The sequence below is a fragment of the Apodemus sylvaticus genome, chromosome 6 (assembly GCF_947179515.1).
Source record: "Apodemus sylvaticus chromosome 6, mApoSyl1.1, whole genome shotgun sequence".
Taxonomy (NCBI): Eukaryota; Metazoa; Chordata; class Mammalia; order Rodentia; family Muridae; genus Apodemus; species Apodemus sylvaticus.
The window spans coordinates 66,141,731-66,157,082 of record NC_067477.1 but is presented as its reverse complement, the minus strand read 5'-3'; the positions used below and the strand labels follow the sequence as shown (position 1 = coordinate 66,157,082).

Sequence of the window (15,352 nt, the reverse complement as noted above, 5' to 3'; positions counted from 1 at the left end):
GGACTGCCCTTTACCATCGATGAGAATGTTGTGTAACTGGCTGTGAAGTGGCTGGCTGTAAACACAAACAGGAATACGATTCAGAAGAATAAGCACAGAGGGTATAGGGTACATGCACACTGGGGGAAGGCATCTGCCTGGCTCTCACTATGTTTTACCTGTTATAGCAAATAGGACGTGTCTCGTAACTTAGAATGGCCTAACTGTGTGAGAAAAAAAAAGTTACAAACCTAAATGTGGACAAATACTCTGAGCATGACGGAGAGGAGGCGAGACTGCCTGTGTGGAGGGCTGACTTCTCTTGGAAAGAAGAAACTTGATTTGGATCTTAGCTATTTCGCACACACTTCCATATGATTTTTTTTTTTAAATCTACTAGCTGCACATGTTTATATAACCATAAACCAAAGCTAATTATCTGCCTGCAATTTTTCATTTTTAACCTGTGAAGATATTCTATTAAACCCTCGTCAGCTGATACAGCTGTCTTGGAGTTCTAAAACTACAAACAAGTAAGCAAACAAGAAGCAGCCCCACAGACCGTTGTTAATGTCTACCTGATTGTGAAATTTACTTTTGGTAACTGCTTACAATATAAAGTGTATGTACACGCACACACACGCATACACACGCACACGACACACACACACAGACACACATGTACCCACTTCCCCATTCCCCCAGAGAGAGGGAGGGAGGGAGGGAGGGAGAGAGAGAGAGAAACAGAGACAGAGAGACAGACAGAGAGACACACACACACACATAGACAGACGGATGGATGGATGGATGGATAGATAGATAGATAGATAGATAGATAGATAGATAGATAGACGACCAGTTTTCAGTCTAGTGAGATCTAGAACAGAAATCAGGCTGGATGCTTTCGCAGGTGGCATGTCATTGTTGGTCATGTAGGGCTGCTAAGGAATTTACAAAAACAGATGAAATGTTTCTCAAGGATGAAGGATGCTCCCTTCCCCCTCCTGCCTGCTTTCTTTTCTTCCTTTTTCCTCCCTCTGCTCTCCACACCTCTCCCTTCCTTCCTTCTTCCTTTCCTTCCTTACTTATGGTATTGGAGATTAAACTCAGGGCCTAGTGAATGTTAGCTGTGTGTTCTACCCCTGATCTGGATGACCTCTATCCTGTGTATCTTAACTTTAATTTTTGAATTTTATTTTAGATCCCCATCACACCCATTTGCCCACTGAGTCATCTCCCTGGCCTCCATTTTCTTTTATACTATCTTCTCTTTTTTTCTACCTTAACTATGATTGGTGTTAACTCAAAGTCCTACCTTTCTCTGACTTACTCCCTAGGACTTGCGCGTTTGAATTGAATGGCAGGAGAGGCCAGGTGCTTGAATTAGGCTCTTTACAATCTGGTTGAGGCTGGATAGTAACACATAAACGCTTCTCGTTGCACATGACACCAGAGCAACTTAGGATAGCTCAAGCAGAAACATTTAAAAACACGAGCAGACATTTGGAAGCCTCTAACAGAACTTGGGGGCAGATTATTTAAGAGTTTTGGTTCAAAGTTCCAGTCAATTACCATTTTAGCTACATTCTCCCGAGTTACTGTTTTTATCCCTGCTCTTTTTGAGAAAGCTGGTTTAGGGCTTTGTCCTGTGATTCTTCATGAACATTAGGCCTACTTTCAAGTATTGACTGTTTGGTGAAGGAAAAGTACAACATTCCTGATGTTTTTATTCCTGAGTTGGTTTTGACATGTGGGTGGATGATTAACTGGAGGCAGGTCTAGATCTCACATATGAAGAAAAAATCCATGTGTAAAAGCTCACAGAGGCTGGGGTCATAGCTGGAGATGGGAGGATGATTTTTGAATACACAAAAATGTGAACTGATCTTCAGCTTTGTCTTCCGTGCTCCCGTAGCTAATGTGGGACACAGGCCAGCTTTCCAGATTTAGATGTGAGTGTAAACGTATCTGTGTGAGTACAGGAGTATACCGTTGTTAAAACTGAGGAATGGCAAAGAGAGAAGTGAGTGTTCTAGAGATGAGTGCCAGGATGTCTAAGGACAGGTACATGATCTGGTTTAAAAAAATGTGTGTGGTCTAGAATGTGTGTTCATACTTAATCACAGCGTGGCTTGTGATCCGGGGCTATTGGCCCAGGTGGCTGCGTCTCCAGCAGCTATTTTCTTATCTATTTACATAGAGGCTGCTGCCTCTCCCTGTGGAGGGTGACAGGCTTTTGTTTTCCCTCTGTCTCCTGTCCTCAGATAGGGCCCCAAGCCAGGGTTCTCTATTACCAAACTGAAGGCGGCTGGGACCTGTGAGTGGCCTTGGACAGCTTCCCGCCAGCCATACAAGTGACTGGGAATGAAGCTCAGAGGCCTGCGATGCTCAGGTCAGGGAAGCAATTTCTCTTCCTCTTATCTGTCGGAAATGAAAGGGAGGCAGAAGCAGAACTGAGCCTGGAGCCCAAGGGAGAGTTGTATCGACTGGTTTCTCTGTGAAATCTTCCACGCAGCCAGAAGCCATTGTGTCTACTTCAGAGCCCACTCAGACTTCAGCATGTGGAGATCTTTTCCTAGCGTTAGCCCGCATTGGCTCACGGCAAAGTCACAGATAGTATTTATGAGCGAAGGTGGAGTGCTTCTGATGGAAGCTTTCAGTCTCTTGAACAGGTGACTTTATATTCTCAAGATTTCAGTCCCTCCCTGTATGGTTAACTTCTATGGTGTTTCAGATCTACACAGGTGACAGGAGAGATACCAGGACAATAAAGGAGGAAGGACATAAGTATCGAGGTCATTGTTACCTGGTCCAAGTCTCATCACCTTAGGGAGCAGGCCTTTGTATAAGGCTAAAATCCTGTAACAGAAAAGGGGTAGCAGTTTTTATTCTAGAAATAAGTAGGAGCTCTCACCATTTGTCAAGAAACTACTTGAAATTACACCCATCCCCAACCTGACAGTATCTGGCTCAGTATTTGCTGTGTTAAATTGGATGAAGGGAAAGAGTTAATCAGTTCTTTATTACAGGCTGTGTTGGTCTTGTCCAATCAGAAACTTGACTTTCATCAGTGAGATGGTTCTTGCTTTCAAGACAGCTGTGTGTATGGGCAAAATGACTTTTGTAATTGAATTTAAAAGACCACAAGCCCAGTCTTCACATTAGGAAATATGATGCAGTTTAGATCAAAATAATAAAGTATCACTTGTTTACTGGAGAATATTGGTGGGAAAGGAAGGGAGAGAAGAGACAGAAACTAAAACTTGGGGGAAAAGATCAGAAAAAGGCAAATACTTAAAAGGTTAAGAATCCAGATTTCAGAATGTTCATATTTAATTCTCTTAGGAGGGCATAATTAAGACAATATTTTGATTAGATTTTTAGTTGGAAGACAAGTATTCTGGCTGCATGCCAATAGGGCATATGCAATAACATCATGCTAAAGAGTTTATTCGAGCATTCTCAGGCAAAGACCCAGCGTATTGTGCATGATCACGCTGCTCGGAGGACACTGCCAATGTCTCATTACTGTGTGGCCTTGCAAAGCTTCTCATTTATTCCACAGACTTCCTTAGACACAAGCCCAGCCTCTGAAGGCTTACTGGCTCCCATCAAAACAAACGAGTGGTTTAACAATCCTTGACCCTTGCATACTTATTAAAGCAAGGATCAGTTACCCTTCTTCCCGGTAGACCATCTCCATTGTTTTGAAGCAGCTTCGGTACTTGATCTCTCCAGGAACTGGCTGAGGCCCTTGGATCCTACTCTTCGCAACATCAAAGGGGATGTTAAAGACTGAGCCCACTGTCCCGGAGACAAAACCAATCCCAAATTTTCTCAAAAACTCCAAGGTTGGATCCTAAAAGAAAAGCGAGAAGTACTTGAGCAGAGAGAGCATCGCTTACCGGCCCGCCCGCCCTGCCGGCCAGCCCGCTGGCCCCATCGCCCCATTGCCCAGTCGCCCTCCCGCCCCATTCGCTCTCCGGGCACCCTCCTGTTATTCCAGCCGAGCACATTAGGATTTCCTAGGCTGGAACTTGTTTTCTTGACAATCCCATTGGCTATGTTTTTACACATGGTCTAAATTGCTGAAGTACACATTTCCTCACACAGGATTTATAAACACAGTTCATAAAGAAAGACTGGTATGGCATATGGGGATGATTTGTATAATTGGGCTTCACAATGTACTTAGTATTACTGTATCAAAACAGGAGAAATCCAAGCACACTATTAGCTAATTGGCCAGAATATTTTACAAATGACAGCAACTTCCACCATGAAGCCCTACTAAAACGCTCATGTGTGTGGACCCCAAATGTTAAATTAAATCAAGGCTACTCCTGGTCTGCTGCTATTCCCCTCCAGATTTTTTGCATTTATTTTCACGTGTAGCTTGATCCACTGTACTGAGAAGTGCTAGCTTCCTGTTATTAACAAACCGACTTGGGGGCGGCTGCAAAACAGCCTGTGACATTCTGTGCATTAGAAACAGTAGTAAGTCACTGGGCTAATTGGCTCAAGAATTTACAGCCCATTGTTCCTAAATCTTACTCTTCTTTCATGGAAGGGAAGAAAAGGAGAAAAGAGTCAGGAAAGAATAGAGGGAGGGAGGGAGAGAGAGAGAGAGAGAGAGAGAGAGAGAGAGAGAGAGAGAGAGAGAGAGGGAGAGAAGGAAGAGGAGGAGGAGGAAGAGGAACAGGAAGAAGAAGTAGAAAGAAAGAGAAGTTGGAGGAGAAGAAAACTTTTTTTTTCCATGTGAGTTGGTGGGGACTGTGATTTTCCAATCCTCCTTGCCCTGCTTTCTGACATCAAAGAATTTAATTAGGTCTTCGGTGGGAGTCACTTTCCTTGGGTCTATTTTTGTGGCCAGAGAGCTTGCATTATGCTTTGTTATAATGAACTTGCTGGGAAGTTCTCATTATGTTTGCAGCCTTGGTCTTGTGTCAGATGCTGTGAGAGCCTGGCTCCGACCTCCATCCACTCCACCTTCCTCTGCCTCTTTTCATCCATATTTCAGAGTCATCGTCTTCCTGGAGCCACAGGTCCTGTGATTACACCTTTTTATCTTTTTCTTTTTAATCTCGCAGAACTAAAGTGTGCATGCTTGTACATATGCATACTTGGTTAAGAAAATGGAGGGGGGTGAGAATGAATACATTCTTATATTGAGGTCTGAGCACTATATGATTCTAGCTTCCATGGGAGAGGAAAAATCTCCGTAGGGCCCTACATTCTCAACTAAACCAGGGGTCACAATCACTGAAGTGCCTGTGAGGTTGAATATAAAAAGCAAGAGCAAGGGATTAGGTAATACTTTTTGGATCTGGGCCATACAGGTGCCAGGGGTTTTAAAGGGATTTAAAAATCAACAGGGTGTTTCTGTAGGAGAAACAATACTGTGACTGCAGAACGGCTGAGCTGTGTTTAAATAATTCTCCATCCCTAGTCTTTCTCTTTTACAAGGAGAGAAAAATGCCTTGATGCTGCCCTTCTGCACTGCCTTACAGAAGCACCTGAGCTCCTGAGGGGGCGAATTTAGCACCTGCTCGAGTTGTCTGACTGTGGATGAGTCATTAAACCCCGTGGAGCACAGTGCACAGAGGGGTCTTTAACATCCACATCATCCTCACACTGTATCATTTTCTGACAAGTGGTACAAGCCGAGTGAGTGCCCTGTGTGCTGTGTAAGACTGGCAGAGGGCAGAGAGCGTTAGAGCAAATTGCGTTTTCTTTTTCTAAAAACAATTATATATTTGGTTGTCTATACATGTGTGCCCACTCGTGCCATGACAAGTGTGTGGAGGTCAGAAAACAGTTTTCAGGAGTTAGCTCTCTCCTTCTGTCATGTGGGTTCTAGGTATGGAACTCAGGGAGTCAGGGTTAGGAGTGAGTGCTTTTCCCCACTGGGCTGTCTTGGCAGCTTCACGAACCATGTTTTCTTAAGACAGAAAACATCCTGTAAAGAAATGTTCTCCTACCAGTGTCCCTGTGACTGAGTTGAGCCCCCCCCCTTTTTTTTTCTATTTAGGATGATGGCAGAAATGATGATCTGTATGCGCAGCTGGATGGAAGGGTCAGGGGACCTCATCAAACATCCAGCCCTCCTATGTCTTGATCTATTTGTGGAGGACTTTGGAGTGAGGGTTGGAGGTTAATATACCACACCTAGTGAAGCACTCTGTGGTTGAGACACTGTTAGAGTCTAAGACTCACTGGCACAAATACTGTCAAACCCTTGACCCCAGCATGACGATAAGACCCAATGGTAGCTCCTAAATACAGCTGTGAAGTCTGGGTCCCACCTCAGACCCATCTTGGTTTCTCAGATCAGTTTTCCTCCTCTTTGGGAAGATGGTTTTATGTGGGGCTGATGCATTGGCTCAGCAGGTACCAGCTCTTGTATAGACGCAAACCTGGCACCTTGAGTTTGAAACATGGATGTTACAAGATGGTAGGTAGGAGAGGGCTGACCCTTGAGTATTGTTCTTTGACCTTTACATACATGCCTGTGAGACACTGACACACACACACCCAAACACACATACACATGCCCTAAATAAATACATAAATACACAAATACATAAATACATAAATATGATAATAAGACCCATGCTGGAAACCAGTAATTTTGGTGCTCTTAATAGGCAGAATGGGAGGTATTAATGTTCTTGTGGTATGGCCAAAAGAATATCCCTTATCAATTGGTCCTGAATCCATAGCCAGTCTGCTCTTTGGACTTCATAATCTGCTTTGTGCTAGATTCCAGTTAGGGCTGGTGGGCCACAGCTAGCCAACACTCTCACCTTGCCTCCAATACCCTCACTACACCACTATGTGCAAGAAACTTTGGGATCTTTTCATCAAAAAAATTTCTCCTGTAATCCCCAGATACTGCCTTAACCACAACCATTAGTCTCACCCATTTTATGTCTGGTTTCTTTTTGCACATAGCTATCTTTCACAGCAGGTTGTGAGACCACAAGGTACTCAACTATACATCACACTTCTTTGCCTTGTCTGTCCCCACAGGAGTGCTGTGGCACACACCTGTGCTTGTACACAAAATAAATAAACAAGTAAATGTAATTTAAAAAGTGGGAGAATTGTGACTAGAACTCGAAAGAAAGGGAAGAAAGAAAGGGAGGAAGGGGAGGAAGGAGGATGGCAGAGAGAAAACAAGAAGGGAAGGAGGGATTGGGGCAGGGAGAATGAATGAGTCTGCATGGAGACAAGAAGGTTTCACTTGCATGGTAGTTGTGGTCAGAGATCCATCCACAGAGGGCATCTGTCACATCAATCCCAACCTTTTACATTCTGGTATGCTCTCTGTGGCTAGGTGACAGCATTTCTCTTCAAGGCTGTTCTCGGGGTTATAGACGCTGCCTACCCAGGGTTATGGATGGTGCAGATACAGCCCCCCAGTACAACACTGCTGAGCCCATATGGACCGCTGCGATGGCTAGCCTGCTTGTAGTCTCAGGACCTTGGAGGGTTGGGACAAGGACAGTGATGATGATATAGAATGAAGCCAACCTTAGTCTTTGAGTGTGGTCGTTGTTTCATACCTACTGAGTGATGTGTTCTCCATTTTCTCAAAGTGGTAGAGATCCCTGTAAGATAGGTGTGAGTCGAGGAGAACACACCTTGTACTTTGCATTATCTTACAGGCAAGTAGAGGCATCCCAGGCAAAAAAGCCTACGGGCTATTACCTTTTACTGGCTTTTTGCTTTTGCTTTTGTGTTTTTCAAGACAGGGTTTCTCTGTGTAACCTTGGCTGTCTTGCTCTGTAGACCAAGCTGGTCTTGAACTCAAGAGACCCTTCTGCCTCTACCTCCTAGTTGCTGGGATTTTTGGCATGTGCTGCCACTGCCTGGCAAACTAAGGTGTTCTTAATTTAGGAACTTGGGAGAGAGGGGGAAGTAAGCGGCACAGAAGTGTGCTCCATTGACTTCAGGTGAGCTCTGGGAGATGTGGGTGGAGAGGAGCAGTGGCCATGCTGATGCCAAGTGCTCATGGGTAAAGAAAACCAAGCTGAATGGAGCTGCCTTGACTCGGCAGCAGAGACAAGCTTGGGTGACGGCCTCTGCCCAGACCTACACTAATTAAGTCATCAACTTCTTTTGCAAGATCCTGGGTCCCCGCTCAAGTATGTAGCTGAATAAATCCAGAGCAGGATGAAGGGTGTACACAGCCAGTCATCCACGCAATGCGATCGGATGAGCAGAGTGCACAGGGGACTCGTGACAAGGAAAGGGAAAACACTCCTGGAATTTACATATTGAAATCTTTGATATGGCATCTAGTTCTTGTTTCTTAAAAACTTGGCCATTGTGGAGTCAATGAAGGAACATCATTATTGCCAATCACCATGTCTTAGCTAAAAGTATGGTCTGTTATGTCTCCTACTACCTGGATTTTCAGTTGCATTCATTTATTTTAAGAACTGGAGTAAAAGGAAGATGATCAGATACTCACTGTGTGGCAGGCACTGGGGTAAGTGATTTCTATGTATTAAATCCTCATAACCTTTCTGAGCAGGTGAGATTTCTGAGTCTTTTGAAAAGTTCCTTAATTTCCTAACTGGATATAAATTTGAATGAGCCCATGGGGCTCTATTGTGGAGAAATGATAAGTTCAGTATTGAGGATCCTTGAGACTGTCATGGCCTAGCTAGCAATTGTAGAGACATGGGCACTTGCATCTCTGGATGTACCCAAGTTAACATCCAAAGATATCATTTCTCAGACCAAGAATCTGAGGGACTATTAGTGAATTCGCAGTGTCAACTGCTTAACACAGTCAAGAGAGCAGTTAATTATGTAAATAAATACTCATGTGGATAAAAAGTCATCATTAAATTCTTTCTTCTTCTTTTGAAAATTTTTCTGTTTTGATTTTCCATCTTTTGTTTGTGTTTCACTCTTTTGAGAGAGAGAGAGGGAGAGAGAGGGGGGGAAGAGAGAGAGAGAGAGAGAGAGAGAGAGAGAGAAAGAAAGAAAGAAAGAAAGAAAGAAAGAAAGAAAGAAAAAGAAAGAAAGAAAGAAAAAGAAAGAAAGAAAGTGGGAAGAACAAGATGTTGTGTAGGTAGAGCATGGGGTAGGATCTGGGAGAAATAAAGGAAGGAAAATAATGCAATATATATATATGAAAATAGTTTTGAGCAAAATAATATCTAACAGGATTCCATAATTTGTCACCAATTAGGAACCGGTTCCTGTATCTCCTCCTCCTCCTCCTTTTCTTCCCCCTTCTTCTTCCTCTTCTTCCTTTTCTTTTTTCCTCCTCTTTCTTAAAGCTTATTTTTGAAGCCTGACTTTTCTTTATTTTCCTTCTTTTTTCTTTTGGCTTTGGTTTTTGTCTTTTTGAGGCAAGTTTTCTCTGCATTACCTTAACTGTCCTGGAACTGTATTTGTAGACCAAGCTAGTACACACTGTACAGTCAACAGCTAAAGACACATCAGCAGTGTAAGCCAAGTACTGGAGGATTTATTATGAGATTGTCATGATGAAAAGAGTCATCCTCACACTCTTTACCTTCTGTGGCTTAAGCTCTGATGTCCCTTGTAGTGACTGACCTGCTTGCTGGCTGCTAGCTTGGTAAACAAAACACTGCTGTCTATCTCACAGACCTTTGTGATTAGGTTCTGGTGGCTTTAAGATGACATTCCACATAGAGTCCAGAAAGAGGGGTTAAAGAAAATGGGAGAGTGGGGAGTTTTTTTAACTAGTGAGGATTGGGGCTAGGGAGATAGCAGAATGTCTGCTACTGAGCAGAGTACAGCAACGCGGTTTAAAAGGGGACTCAGAACATCAATCTGAATACTGAAAGTTTGTATGAGAATCTTCCCACCTATGTCAGCTCAACTTACATTTTCTCTCTTCTTCATAGCTACCACCCTTTAGTTTCTCTTGGTAACACATCAAGCAAAGCAGTTGTATGAGAACTCATATGACTTGTGAGTTAATATACACTTCTTTGAAGAACTTGACTTTTTTTATTTGGTTTAGACTTGCTATTTAGAAGCATATTACTATGGAGGGCTGAAGTGTGCTGTGACAAAGGATTTCATTTCCTTGAGGATGAGGTCAGAAGGCATTATAAACATAAGGTCATAGGACATGGAAAGATCAAGATTGTACTCATCTGGACACCTCTTCCTTATTAAATAGCTTTCATGGTACTAGGAAGTGCTGTTACACAATGCAATAGGAGAAAACTAATCAATGGCTTTATCTATTCTATCAAGATTCAATAACAACTGGCCTAACAAGAGATGTCAATGATGCAGAAAGGGCATCAATGTTATGGACCTGATCAACATTTTATAACTAGATTTAAAACCAGCTGTCATTATGCAACTCATGTCTGATACCATTAATTAGGGATGGGAGTGGGGAACAAAACACAGCAAAGAGTCAATAAAAAAAAACCATACAAACAAAAACCATGGCCAGTTAGTTGGTCAGAAGTCCTAGCAGAAGACCTAAAACTATTATTCTGCTTAAGTAATAAACGTCTCCAAAAACAAACTTCATATTGTTATAACTAGAGATTAGTGTCTCGGTAAGCCTTTGCCAAAGAAGATGCTTTTTTCAGTAGATGGAGATTACTGTAGAGCTGGTCAATGTATAGAGAATAAGAGATTATGGAGTGATAAGCTAAATGGGACATCTACATCACATCCCTCCACACAAAGTCCAGGGATAATTGTCAAAGAAGGGGCAGAAAGATTGTAAGAGATGGATTGTAAGGTTGTGTATGACTGTGGTAAAACATATTTACTTGTTACAACAGCACCATTACACATACAAACTCATAATGTCTATGATTGCTTGATCACACAAGACCTACACAGGATCAAGGCAGCTGAAACTCCAGCATGGATGGAATTCTACCCATACTGAGGAGCTACTGGCAACTGATTGCTTCTGAGGAAAGGAAGAGTCAGTCTTTTTCAGAGATGTTGCTCCTGAGAGGCTGCCCATGCTCCAGTAGATGCTATACACTCATGAACATACAGTACTAACTGGCCCCAGTGGTGTTAAAATAAAAACAACTATATCTAAGTCTTATCAAAGAAGCTATTTGTAATGGATAGAAACCATTATAAAGAAGTCACAACTGGTCAAAATGCAGTGATTAACTGATTGTGGGGTGGCAAGCCCCAATGGATACATCTAAAATATGACTCTTAAGGCTCAGGGAACATCATGGAGGAAGAGCCAGAAATATTGTAAGAACCAGAGGGCCATGAAGAAGCATGCTGTCTTCTGAAATGACACAGACACTTCACTCATGATACCTCAACAATGTGACTCATGATACCTCAACAATGTGACCACCTAAATAAGACCTGGACAATGATGATGCCAATTTACAAGCTAACCTGGAAGAGGGGAATCTTACACAGGACATAGGGCCCCACCCCTAGACCAAAAACTGTAAGTAAGTAGTAACTGCTGAAAGAAGGAGAATTATTCATTCTCAGGGATGAACCCCCAATAGATTATCCAGTACTGAATGGTCTGTCCTGAACTCACAGACACATATGCAACACTAAACAGACTGAACAGGTTGCTATTTATATATTTATACTTATATAGATATAATAATATTAATACAAGAAAAAGGTAATCAGCTTGAGAGGGATTGAAGGAAGGCATGGGAGACTCCATTAAGGGGAGGATGACATGGTGGGGATTGGAGGGAGGAAAGGGAGGCAGAAAGTGATATAATTATATTTTAATAAAGCAAAAAGTGAGCTTGAAGTTTGAAGGAAAAAGCAGGTCTGTGATGGGGAGGATTTGTGGAGAGGAAAATGAAATTGTATTTGATAAAAAAAAGCATCATATGTGTGAACAAAATTTCAAAACAATAATATGATATATGTTCAGGTCATATGTATTCAGAGTTGGTCATCTCAAAATTATAGCAGTGTTTAACTCTGAGACAGACAAATTGGATTCACCGTATAATGGGAAAAGACAGACCAGACAGAGGGCTACACCACTGGAATTATTATAGATAATTCCAACAAAGAAAACTCAAGGGCTGGTATACCCACACATTTGAGGAGGTATACAGAGAAATGATTGATGGCATGAGTGTAGACCTTTGACTGCCTACGTTCATTCTAACAGAAGTTTGTAGAGATGAGCACTGGACTCTTTGTGGTGTCTTCTTCGGGACCTTTTAAGGAAAAAGGATATGCTATGTCACATTCGTCATCAGATAGACCAGGCCTGGCATAGCGCAGATGTTTAGCCAGGGCTTTTTAGCTCTCCTATGTGAAGACATAATAAACAAAGAACCATGGGTTCAGAAGCAAATCGCAAGGAGGCACATATGCACACTGGTTAAGCACCTGGTCATGACCACAAGGCAAATAACAGCAGCTCATCATCGCTGTCGCCACAGCTGGCAGGGGTGGCCATGGAAATGATGTGGTATGTGATCACAGTTGCCTCCAGGTGACTGAATGAGGAGCAGCCTGTGTGGGGGTGAATTGCATTTCTTTCTTTTTTATTGAAGAAATTTGTATTGTAGATGTTGGTCTTACTGGGTTCCTGTCAATGAGGGGAGGTTAGTGTTCCATAAACCCTTCCATTCTGTCTAACCTCGCCCCCTTTGTTGCTTTGTCCACAAACTTTTGACAAAAGCATTTTTCTTTCTCCTTATATCATCCAATCATGCTGTTTTGTCCTCACTGGAAAAAAAAATCTGTTATTGAAGCTTAATTAAAAAAATACAGTTGTTTCCACTTGACAGCTATCAGAAGAATCTATTAGAGTGTTTGTTTTCTCTTCATGTGAGATAATTTGGGGGAAACGCTAGCTCCCTGCTCCACAAAAGGTCACTAAACTAGAATGAGATGGTTTAATTGATAAGCATTCTTTAAGGAATGTGGAGTATTCCCAAGATTCTATCCTTGCAGGGCTCTGGCTTTTGGAATGAAATCAAAGTCTTGTTAAGAGTGCAGCATCTAAATGTAGCTGTTCAGAAAATAGCCATGAAAATTCCTTCTCCCAACAAAGCGATCTGCTCTTTAAAGTATTCTGAAATGTAAAATAATTTTCAAGGCCTTAGCCACTTAACTCAAGTCATAAAATGTACAAAATGTCAAAATGATTTATGATTTAAGCATAACAGGTATCACTTGATTGCTTTGTGTAAGTTTCATATCCAATATGTTCTTTATAATTATGTGTTATCCATACATTTACATAGTTAGATAATACCTTCAGAAAGCTAAATAAGTCTTTGGGTATTATCATACAAAATAGAAGCCAGTGTTTACACTTGGAAGCCAGTTGGGTTTTTATATTTTGGCACGCTTTGTCTCTTCATTACCTCAATGTAAACACTGACTTCTAGGAAAACTAGCCGACCAGAAGTCCCAAAACAAAAATTTGAAGGTTGTGGCGTCAAGGCAGGGGCCAGATTGAGATGATATTCTAGGCAGATGATCAATTAGAAGGCTTTGAATTGTTTTTTTGTCCTTGAGATCCCACTTCTGTACCTTTGTACATGCAAATTTCCCATACTTGCTTAGATAATCTATGTTTGATAGAGCCAGTAGTCAAAAGATTTAAGACGAGTAAACTATCTTGAACCTCCATCTCTAGAGTGTTCCAGCCCAGGTTGCGGCTACCACCTCCGGGTTCTCTCCACACCAGCGGCCCTCCAGCTCTACCTCCTCGCTGTTTTGCTTTAGAGCAGACACATTGTGTTTGCTCTGTGGACTGCGCGCATGCTCTTTGCCATGGCCTGGCTAATGCTCACCTTGAGCCTGCACATTGTTACTGAAGTCAGGCCTCTCTCCCTCCTTACCCTACTTCCCCATGAGTTGAGATTAGAGAGCTTGCCAGGTTTTCACAGCTTTCCTTGTGGCACTTACTGCAACAGAGAAGACTCAGCTCCTCTTGATAATGAGTTTATTGTCAAATTCTTCCGTTAGACTATAAACCCCACTGAGTCGGTGGAGATGCTTAGAAAGACGGTACTTGGCACGAGGTGGGTGGCACACTAATACTTGTCGAATGCACAGATAGAATGGATTCACTAGTGATTTAGGTTACTTGTATTTAAACCCACTTGGGTGGTGCCTGAATGGAAACATTTTGTCTGACGTTTATTTAAGAAAATGTCTGAATCCCTGATCCTTTTTCTCTGCCTTTCCACCTTCCCTCTTCCCCCAACACATACACTCCAGGGAGTCTGTGAAAACTGGCAATGAAAGATACTCTTTTACCACAGCTTCTTGTCACATATCCTGGAATGTCATAGAAACGATGTACTTATAATTTCCCCCAAGTGGTTCATAGAAAGGAGAGCTGTTCTTAATGAAAGTTTAATGCTCCTGCCCTTCCCATTGCTGCATGATTGGAAAGACTGATGATCAAGTGAGATAGAATCAGAGAAAGGAACTGTCATAAATTAAACCCTACGATCATCTAATTCTATTGAGAGCCTTCTCTTCAAGATACAAACAGCCCAGTGTATGTTCTCCACTCAGACCGAAATGTGTATTTTCCATTCAGCTCAGTGTACACCCTAGGGAAAGGAGTAGCTCTCCATCATGCAGCCAACACCACTGAATATTTCTTCTGATAAACTGAAGGATGTCTGGCTCTTTCTATGGGGTTTACAAAAGAAAGATGACATTAAAAAGAAGAAAGGTATTTGCATCCATGGAAGGCAGTCTTTTATGGCTATTATATCAGAAGAAAACAAAATTTACTTGACTTAATACTGTCTCAAACAACTGTAGGGGCAGGCCTCAATGGTTTATTAAGCAAGAAATATTGAATAGATGAAAAATTATTCTCTTAAACCCACACATGTAATTTATATCAGAACAGAATTTAACACAAAATATTATTCTTGGAACAATACCTAAAAACATCCTCAGTTGGAATGCAAACTAAAAAACATACTTTAGTATTTCTGACAGCTATTATTTTAAAGAGCTGATACCTACTAATATTTTACTTATGAAACTATCTGAAGAAAAAGCAAATATAGAGATAGAAAACAAAATCACCAGAGGCATGGAGTGCTTTATCTTATGATTCTAATTTCTATGTCACCATAAAAAATAGTTCACTATGAAAGTGGGGTGGGAATGGGAGATTTTTTTTTCAATGAAAACGTATGCCTGTAGATATTTGAAAAAGATGTTAGTATTTAAGTTAATTAGTATTTGTTTTGAGTGGGCTTTACTATGAGAAGTGATGGCCTCTTTCTGGGGAGGAAGAATAATTCTTCATGCTGGCATTCTGTTTCATTTCTGCAAGATGTGAACGAATGCCCCATTAACTGAGTTCTGTGGTTAGTTAATATCCCAAACGGTCTTCCTGTGTTGCAGC

General features: G+C 41.8%; 1 protein-coding gene across 1 annotated transcript in view; it reads right to left on the bottom strand.

Annotated features, from left to right (window-relative positions):
- Slc25a21 (solute carrier family 25 member 21) overlaps positions 1–15,352 on the bottom strand; it is a 462,526-nt gene that overhangs the window by 1,988 nt on the left and 445,186 nt on the right. The window contains exons 8-9 of the mRNA XM_052185815.1: positions 3,657–3,838; positions 2,786–2,838 (exon numbers count right to left, since the gene is read on the bottom strand). Coding sequence (XP_052041775.1) covers positions 2,786–2,838; positions 3,657–3,838 — 235 coding nt within the window. The remainder of the gene's footprint in view (positions 1–2,785; positions 2,839–3,656; positions 3,839–15,352) is intronic.